The sequence below is a fragment of the Bactrocera dorsalis genome, chromosome 4, assembly GCF_023373825.1.
Source record: "Bactrocera dorsalis isolate Fly_Bdor chromosome 4, ASM2337382v1, whole genome shotgun sequence".
Taxonomy (NCBI): domain Eukaryota; kingdom Metazoa; phylum Arthropoda; class Insecta; order Diptera; family Tephritidae; genus Bactrocera; species Bactrocera dorsalis.
In genome coordinates, this window is record NC_064306.1 from 30,287,558 (window position 1) to 30,298,058 (window position 10,501).

General features: G+C 34.6%; 1 protein-coding gene across 32 annotated transcripts in view; it reads right to left on the reverse strand.

Annotated features, from left to right (window-relative positions):
• Positions 1-1,724: 1,724 nt before the first annotated feature.
• The window catches only part of LOC105224246 (disks large 1 tumor suppressor protein), a 155,748-nt gene continuing 146,971 nt past the window's right edge, over positions 1,725-10,501 (reverse strand). For 26 of the 32 annotated variants that reach the window (XM_049456221.1, XM_049456222.1, XM_049456223.1 and 23 more), the window contains 4 exons: positions 7,375-7,524; positions 7,006-7,288; positions 4,803-4,894; positions 1,725-4,731 (listed from right to left, as the gene is read on the reverse strand). In XM_049456221.1, the coding sequence (XP_049312178.1) occupies positions 4,625-4,731; positions 4,803-4,894; positions 7,006-7,288; positions 7,375-7,524 (632 nt within the window). In that variant the 3' untranslated portion in view covers positions 1,725-4,624. The remainder of the gene's footprint in view (positions 4,732-4,802; positions 4,895-7,005; positions 7,289-7,374; positions 7,525-10,501) is intronic. The other 6 variants (XM_049456235.1, XM_049456234.1, XM_049456231.1 and 3 more) reach the window with 1 other exon arrangement.

Consider the following 10,501-nt stretch of genomic DNA (forward strand, 5'->3'; position numbering starts at 1 on the left):
TACGACTTTGTTGCACTGGACACTTTTGTAGAGTGAAGGATTCTGAGAAATATGCGTCTAAAGTCAAAGCGATGCCATAAAATACCTCTGATCTGTAGAAATTTAAAGTTAAAAATCCACGATTGTAGTGTATTTTCTATGGAAAGTTTTTACAGGCCTTGGTCCATATTAAGGGCTAAAATTTTCAGGGAATTTTTTAGGCTATTTCCAAGGAAATTTCGTGACGGGACTGAAAAAAATTAATAGTTAAAAAAAAAGCTAATATACATACATATATAATAAAAAATAAAAATAAACAAATTAAAAAAAATATAAATATAAATTTGAAAAATATAAGTAATGACTTTAATAATAAATAGATAGATGCTTAACGAAAAGCGTCCGTAGTCATCTCGGCCGGGTCATAATTCAAAACAAGAAAATTATTCTTCTGATAGTAATATTTCTGACACAATAGTACCTCACTCACCTTCAGCTGTGTGGCGAGACGAGGAGAAGATCGGCCACTATGCTATATCACTATATGGTAGATATACTATACCCAGTACATATGTATGTATGTATATAACAACGTTCGCTCACGATGGATTTTCCATTAACATTATACCAACAAAAAGCAGGCATAACCAAATAAAGGCTTTCTTTAGAATTCTTGCAGCCTTTAAAACCCTTAAAGCAGCTAATATATTTTGCAATACCTGTGCCATGTATGATATTATGGAACCAAGATAGTGGAAAAATTGCGGCAATGCTTCAATTTCACGGGTAAGTATGGCTTTGAATTGATTTCAGTTCAACTCTATTAAAATTAAGATAAAAAACTATTATAGCACTCTGTAGCAACATGTTGCAAGAGTATAAAAAATACATTAAAATATATGCACCAAGTGCATATAAATGCCAAACTTGTTATTTCAGTTAGAAATGATAAGTTTATGAGAGTATAATTCATATTTGCGCTGCTTTTATTGTTTCCGGCATAATTTCACAAAAATAACGCGGCAATTAATTTCCTAGAAATTATTATTAATATGCTAAATCAATTCGTGTTGCCATGTTCCGTAATTCGCCGTTTAAATCAGCAAAATCCGTGAAGGAAAACTCAAGTTATACTTAAAAAGCTGACGGCATATAGTAATGTACTATGAAGTACAGTACGAATAGCAGAGTCGCGTACAGCTCTCATGTGACGCCCAAAAGCATGCTACAATTTTCAACATATTTTTGCAGCAGCCACCTACTTGGCAATGTTGCGCGCCTGGTGCATATCGGCAAAATGCAAACGCCACAAAATCGCACGTGCGGTTTGTGTCTCGGCTAAATTAGCTGCTTTTGTCAATAAATGAGTAGTTTAAACGTTTTTAAGCATAACTCGGACAAATCTCAACCGATTTCAATGAAACAGGTGTCAATTGAAAGTGCGAATTTTTGGCTTGCTAGCTGTTTATGGGAATCTTAAAAATTGTAGCGTTATATAGAGTAAAATTCGCTTGGAATGAGATAAGTGCTGCTTTGGAGAAGCATAAAATGAAAAATTTCGCATAAAAGTTTGTTTTCAAAAATGCGAAATGGTGTGTATTAAGTTAGATAAGGGTTAAGTGTTTTTTCTAGCCTATGAAATCGCTACTGGCAGCAATTTAGTGCAGGTTCTTATTATAGCTACCAACTGTTTGCGTGTATTTGAAACTAAAATATACTAGTTATATAAAGCAAATAAAACAATATTGTGTTTTTTTTTATTTTTTGAATAAAAATGAAACGATTTAATTAAGTTAAATTGTTTACTTAAATTCTGTATTATTGTTTACGCTCTTGTTCTTGCACTTAACGCATTTTAGTTTAGATATTCGTTGAAAAAAAGTATTTTTTGTTCTTGTTATTGTTAATTTTGCATATTTTTGCTTCATTTTCTTGTTTTTTATGTTATTTTTTTGTTGTTGTGTTTTGTGTTTTGCTATTAAGTATGCATGTATGTTGAGTACGCACTATATATGCTTGTAATAACTTGTACAATAGTTTTTTAAATAAAAATAATAATAATTAAAATGTAAGACAAAGATAATATTTAACTAGAATGAGAAAGAAACATTAACATTACACACACACACATATACTTGAACAATAAGTAGTGTAGCGGAGTAGCAGTAATAATTTATATTATAATAGTATTTGTAGTTGTTGTTGTTGTTTTGTACAATAGTAGTATGCATAGGACTAATGGAGTTTGAAGCTGTCGGATTTTACACAAACAAGCTTAACTGCTGCACAATTAACAACGCAGCGCTGCGAACAGTGCTGTGAGTGGGCGCTTATGACGCTTGTCCTAGACCCTTTACGGAGAGGCAAACAGTTGTTAAAGGATTAAATTAGTGTGAAAACAATGCAAGACGCCCAGTTGGTTGGTTGGTGGTCAATGACAACTTTACAACAAAAATGTAAAATATGTTTAAATTAAGCGCTTAAATTAAATTGTAATTTAACCTAAAAATAATAAAGAACAGTTATGTAGTTGTTGTAAGTGTATAAAAGTTTAACATAAACTCGTAAAACAGAGTAAGGTAAATTGTAAATTATAAATAAAAGTAATATAGCTTGATGTACGTATGTATGTATGTATGTATGTGTGAGTGTGTGTAGTTAAGTAGCATATTCGAATTTAACCTCACTATTTTGACTATGCCTCTTTCCATGCGCACATTTACAAGGCTTAAAGTAATGTTGTTGTTGTTGTTGTAAATTCTTTGTTTTTCTTTCTTTACAAAATATATAACCAACTGGGCAATACAAATACAAATAAATGTGAAATAAATTATGAGCCTTATGCATGCAACAACAACAAAATTGCAGTTTGCACGCTTACAGTGTGTTATAAAAGTAAAGTAGCTATTTTTAAACTCGAAAAAAATTATTTTAGCGTCATACAGTACATACGAGTACAAAATATTTACGTTGCACATAAAAACACAAAATTATTTTTTTGCACTGTTTCTCTCTTGTTTTTCAATACATAGTTGCTGTTATTATTATTGCTACACTAGCGTTGAGACAATATCAACTCAGATTGTGACAGTTTGTAGGAAAGTAAAATTGTTATTAACACTAAGCGTAAATAATAAAAAATTATATGCGTAATTATTACATAAAATCATAAAATATTTTGTTGTAGTTTTGTTGCATTTTGCTGTTACATACAATTGTTTATGACAAATACAGTTTTTTCAACATACACTGCATTTAACGTTGCTGCTTTGCTTTACTTAACTTTTTCTCTTTTTATATATATTTGTATATATATTTATATGTAATATAAATAAATTATTGTACGTTATAACGTTAATAAAACAATTCTTAAATTTTTTCTTCACTTTAACTACGCATTTCTCAAATTTAAATTTGCAATTTTTAGGTTAGGTTTTGCTAATTCGCTTCGCACGCTATTTTTCGCTATTTTTCTTCAACTTTAACTTCACTTTAACGGTTTTTAGTCATTGCTGCATTGCCTATTGTACATATGTAAGCGAGTTTGTTCATCGGCACTGGTTATAATTTTAGCTTATTTACTTTGTGTTCGGCATTTATTACATGCTTTTGCTTGCGCATGCATTTCCATTACTTTTTGACGTCTCCTTTGCGCAATTTCTAGTTGCCCTCTTTATGCAATTGATTTCTTATTATTTTTATTATTGTTTTTGTGTATGATATATGCAATTAGTTATGTATGTACGTCGGTATTTATATATGTATGTATGCGTGTAGAATTTGCAATTTCTTTATATGTATGTATATGTGGAGCGTGTGTGTACTCATATGCATTACAATTTTATTAAACTTCTGCTTCGTTACTAATTATTTATATATATATATATAATTTTATATATGCAGCTGTATATTTATATATACACACATATATATGTATTAAACGATTATCGAATTTCTTTTTAATTGCTAGCGGTAACAAACAAACAACAAATGCACCATCATCATCATCATCATTATCAATATATATGCATGTAGTAGAGTAGTCGCAGCCTGACTTATGCCTATTCATTATTATTATTTGTTTTTGTTGTTTTCTCTTTATTAGCTACAACATATTTCTTCTATAGTGTTTTTAGTTTCATATTTACTCCACTTTTTTTCCACAAAACGCGCGGTCGCATCAACGACGTAAGCAACCGACTGCAAATAGGCAACCACACAAACACGCACACACACACTGACAGTAAAGACAGAAGCACCGGCCATATTGCGTCAACAAGGCCTGTTAGACCTTGTTTGCCTTCGGCTGGTATATATTTGCTTAAGGCTGGTGACATTTTGCGCGTGGGTGTGACATAATGCTGCGAAGATTGAAGATTGTATGCCGCGTGTGTGTGTGTGCCTGTCCACTATTTTGTATTCGCTTGCTTCAGCTCATTTGCATAACGCATCCGCGTGAATCATCGGCTGCGTTTCGGTTACGAGTTGTGTGTGTGTGTGTGTGTTGGTCGTTGTTGGCGACATCGTGTTCCATCAATGACGTTCAAAATCAGTGCGTTTGCTGTTGATGTTGATTTGTTGTTGATCTCGAGACTGGTCGACAGCGTACTCGAGGCGGCAGTGTCCATGTCGTCGTGGCTGTTGGTCATAGAGATTCTTTGGATGGTACCCAAATGATTGGTCCCGATTGTGACCAGATCATCGCTTTGACTTTACTGTAGATCTCTTCGATGGTGTCGCCTTGGACCACTCCTACAAAACGTACACACATAATTATTATTATTTACATATTATTTATGGTTATGTAAGCGTTTAGAACTAACCTGTGAAGTATTCGCCGAATTCTTGTTCCATTTTAATCGCACGTTCGTAAGTTTTCTTCGCTTGCTCTTCCGTCATGCGTCGATTCATTTCCCTGGAAGCATATACGAAAAGATTATTTTATTGTAGTGACATAAAATATTCCTCGTAGTACTAAATATAAGGCTTTGAACAATCTACACTTCTTACAAGTCTGAGAAGATTGACAACGAAATATCTGAGCGGTCGGGAATTAACCATATTATTTCGAGGTCAAAATTCTAAATTAGGAAGAATTAATTATGTGTTCCGAAGGTGGAGGGGATCCGCTTATGTTTCACTTCTAAGAACTCGAAGCTTCCTCAACCACCAAAGGAAATCCTCATCACAATATTAACATTGGGCCAAGTAATCGATGGCATGTGTTCCAGAGTAAAAGATTATCTCACCGAGTGAAGTGAATAACACTCTCCCACACTAAATCCGCAGCGACCATATTCACGAACTGAACCGTTCCCACGACAGTCGGGTGTACGTAACTTGGACGGACACCGATTTTTATCCGTCAAAGACTGTCAACTCCGTAGATTTCTGTCGCTACAACAACAACAACAACGAACGACTACAGACTGGATATTAATATTGCAAAGGATAGCATTAAAATACCAACCCGAAAATTTTAAGTCTAACACTCCGCATCCTGTACTATTCCGTAAACAACCGCAGTTGTTGTCAAGGTGTAAAGTCGCAACAAAACCCTCAAGGTAAAGACAAGAAACGTTGTTCGCAGCTTATAAGGAAATACACTGCACTCCGACCGGAAAAGGACACGTTATGATGTCTCTTGTGAAACACATGTCTAGTGAGTCACGCCCCACGTTAAGGAACAGGTTAAGGAACATAATGACAAGCGTCTGCCATGCACTAAAAACAATCAACAGTGAACTTTTAATTTCCTTCCAGTGAGTCCTCGGAGTCATACCAGCACCCATAGCAGAAGAGCTCGAGTTGTCTTGCGAAGCTAAAGTGACCCTTGCGCAACATCTTTGTGGAGACTGTAGCAAAATATTCCTACTTATCCAGAATCGACTCAGACATATGTATCTACTCCATTCGCTACATGTAAAGTGTATCCGCATCACTCTAACTTCCTCCTTGCATGTCCTATGTGATACGCACTCTTCGCTTAACGCATGGTCAACATAATCGGCCTACTGAGCGAGTTATTCGCAACACCATCACCCATCTTAAGACCCAGCATTCATCATTGGATAATATTCGACCGAATAGACCACATTCAGCACACAGTGAGGAAAATAAAGCAGCCGTAGCTGAGAGTGTGTACGAAAACCGCGGGGATTCGATTCGGCGCCGTTCGCAGCAACTCGGACTGACGTATCGATTCGCTCTATGGGCTCTTGAAAAGTTCCAAGAAGATCTGACGTTTTCAAGCCAAATTTTGCTCAGCGATGGGACTCATTTCTTGCTCAATGGGTATGTAAACAAACCAAATTGTCGCATTTGGGCTGAAGAAAAAATTCAAGAGCTGCCATTTTATCTACAAAAAACAACGTTTTGGTGTGTTTTGTGGAACGGTGGAATCATCGGTCTATATTTCTTCAAAAATGATACCGGTGAGAACGTAACAGTCAATGGCGATCGTTATCGCGCCATCATAATCGGCTATTTGATGCCTGAAATTGAAGCTCGTAATCTCGGCGACATTTGCTTCAACAATACACACATCGCATCAACCAGTGGATTAAAAGAAAGAACACTTCGATCAGCAGATAATTTCACATTTTGGGCCGGCCGATTGACCACCAATATCGTGTGATACGACACTGTTAGACTTTTTCCTGTGGGGATATGCAAAGACTAAAATGCGGCAGTCCAGCTTCAATTCAGGCATTGGAACAAAACATCACGCCTGTCATTCGTCAGTTACCACGCGAAATGCTCGAACGAGTCATCGAAAATTGAATTCAACGGATGGACCATCTGAGACGTAGCCGTGAAAGAGAAAATCTTCAAAAAAAAATGCTAAAGAGTCTTCTTTCGAAAGGTATTAAACATACCTCATTAAATTCGAAGTTTCTGTCTTTTTGATTTAAATAGTAGGGAACCTCGAAATGAGGTACCCTTCATTACAATGCCACAGCGCATCTAAACTCCGTAGTACTAACTCGTAAATACAGTTTATAGAATAAAAATGTCGAAACTTACATTATTGAGTCCACCGATTTCGGTTTGATAAATATAGCAATTGGATATAGTTGAGCGACTTGCAACCGCTTAATGGCATTGCCCGAGACATCTAAAATGCAGTGTTTACCCTTCTCCGCAACCTCGCGTACGCTCGCCACCGATGTGCCATAGAGGTTGTCATTGTATTGGCCCGCCTCAATGAACAGATGATTTTGTATATCGCGCTCCATTTGCTCACGTGACGAAACAAAATGATAATCACGACCATCCACCTCGTAATCACGCTTCGGCCGTGTCGTGTCTGCGAAGGAAAGTAAATATACATTAATATTGATTATATTGTTCATTGTTATTGTAATAGCATATGTTTCTTTGCGCTACACTCACGTGGCACACAGGAGCCAAACTTCTCGGGATACTCCGATATCAAATCGTCATTGATGCGATCCTTCAATGGGCCGAGCACAATTACCGGTCGTGTGTAGTTAATGGATAACCGTTGTACGGCCTCGTACGAGAGCACATTCTCTTCGGATGCTGTAAAATATGCATAAAACGGGATGTCATGACGGTAATGAAGTATGGAAGTTGTGAACGAAACAAAAACAAAACAAAAAATAGATGTTTTCAATGCAATGCAAAATATGCAATTGACATTTCTCATTGACAGTTCAAATTGATAAAATAATATTTATTATATAAGTATATATGCATATATATATAGATTTGTAAATATATTTTAAGTTAATTAATTTCATAAATATTTATTTACGGCAAAGAATTACTGAATTATTAGCGAATTATCTGCCCTACCAACATTTTGGGAATGCAATGACCTTTGCAGAGCATAATTTATTGCTTTGTAATTTTTTGTTTATTTCTTTTTAAATTTTTGTACTTTTCAAGTTGCTTGCATTCACTGTTTTGCTAGAAAATATTAATTTTTAATTAATCAATTTATTTATTTTCAATCATCAGTAAAAGTTTTTCGCATTTACATTACAAACTCAAATCAACTAAACTTTTTTAAGAGCGGCTACTAATAATTTCTTTGTAGTTGTAATAGGCGGAACAGAAAAACACAAGGCGACAGACACAACAAAGCGCAAACGAGGGACAACAAACAATATTCTTTTTTTTATTTTTTGCACTAAAACAATTCACAATTCGAGTTCTTAACTAAAGTTCGGCGTAGAAATAAAAATTTGAAGCAACGAAAAGGCACAAATTGAGCGCCAAGGGCGAGGCAGGTACACACACACAATAACAGTAATTTAAGTATGTATGTACATATATTATATATAAGTATATATGTACATATGTTTAGGCGTACAACATATTATACACAGGCTTATATATCCTAACGATAATTAATAGCTAACGGACAGACAGCAAAAGATTTTGAGACTTATTTATAATTAACAAAAATAGTTGAGAATAATGGTTGTATATTTAATAATTCCTGTACAGTTGCTATTTAAACTATCTAAACAATAAAAGATATGCCATACTTTCATGTGAAAAGTAATCAATTACTCTTATTTTAACATTTTTTAAACAGAAAATCTATTCATTTAACAAGCTATTGATTTGTTTGTTCACATTATCTCCAGGGTTCTACATATCAATCTAGCGAGTACATATTTTATTTAAGGTTGTCAACATATATCTTCATTAATAAACTGTAACTAATAACAAAATAAATATTCAAACAACATGCTGCGGAACCAAAAGCTTGCTTAAGGGTTTATATATAACGGGTGATTTTTTTGAGGTTAGGATTTTCATGCATTAGTATTTGACAGATCACGTGGGATTTCAGACATGGTGTCAAAGAGAAAGATGCTCAGTATGCTTTGACATTTCATCATGAATAGACTTACTTACGAGCAACGCTTGCAAATCATTGAATTTTATTACCAAAATCAGTGTTCGGTTCGAAATGTGTTGTTATCGACAAATTTTGTTCAGCGATGAGGCTCATTTCTGGTTGAATGGCTACGTAAATAAGCAAAATTGCCGCATTTGGGGTGAAGAGCAACCAGAAGCCGTTCAAGAACTGCCCATGCATCCCGAAAAATGCACTGTTTGGTGTGGTTTGTACGCTGGTGGAATCATTGGACCGTATTTTTTCAAAGATGCTGTTGGACGCAACGTTACGGTGAATGGCGATCGCTATCGTTCGATGCTAACAAACTTTGTTGCCAAAAATGGAAGAACTGAACTTGGTTGACATGTGGTTTCAACAAGATGGCGCTACATGCCACACAGCTCGCGATTTCTATGGCCATTTTGAGGGAAAAACTTCGGACAACAATTCATCTCAGAAATGGACCCGTAAGTTGGCCACCAAGATCATGCGATTTAACGCCTTTAGACTATTTTTTGTGGGGCAACGTCAAGTCTAAAGTCTACAGAAATAAGCCAGCAACTATTCCAGCTTTGGAAGACAACATTTCCGAAGAAATTCGGGCTATTCCGGCCGAAATGCTCGAAAAAGTTGCCCAAAATTGGACTTTCCGAATGGACCACCTAAGACGCAGCCGCGGTCAACATTTAAATGAAATTATCTTCAAAAAGTAAATGTCATGAACCAATCTAACGTTTCAAATAAAGAACCGATGAGATTTTGCAAATTTTATGCGTTTTTTTTTTAAAAAAAAGTTATCAAGCTCTTAAAAAATCACCCTTTAGTTAGAATTTTCAAAAAATCGATTTTTTGGTTTTATTTTCTTAATGCATATATATTTAAAATTTCATATCGTTCCGGTGAATATTTTCGAAGTTACACGCAAATTTGAAAAGGCGTTTCAATGTGCTTCGAAGTAAAAGGCCAAACTTTAAACGCGTTTTTCTCAAAATCGTGTTTTCAAAGTCGGTAAACAACACTACTTGAAAACGGCTAAAACGATGAGTCTCAAATTTTAATACGAGCTCTTTAAATATATTTTTTTAGAAGTCAAACGAAAATTTGTATCTATATTATAAAGTTTACGGGAAACAAATTTTTTCAGTTTTGAAAATTTGACAATTTTTTTTTAAATAAATAAAAGAAATATAGAAAAAAATCGGCCTACTCTGGGGTTAGCAGGAATAGTTGTCAAATTGATTAAAGTTTTTTTGAGGAAAAAAATAATAATGGCGAACTTCCAAAAAATGACGAAAAACCCGATTATTTATATAATTGATCGTGTTAAATTTTTTTCGTGTATTTTTTCGAAAAGTTCATTCAAAAACAAAAATTAAAAAAAAAAATGGTCCCCAAAAGTCAATTTCGACAAAAGTTATGGCTATTTGAAAATAAATAAGGCATTTTTTTGAAAAATTCATAACTTTTTTGAAGTTGGTGAAAAAAATTTGAAAAAATTCTCAAAAATGTTTTTCAAAGGGTAGAAAAGGATGGATAAGTTTCAGCAAAATCTAAAGGGGTCGGGTTCAAAAGTGGTCGATTTGGTATGGAATACCCCAAATACAGTTAAAATAAACCATAAAATGTGTTAAAATTTTTGGATCA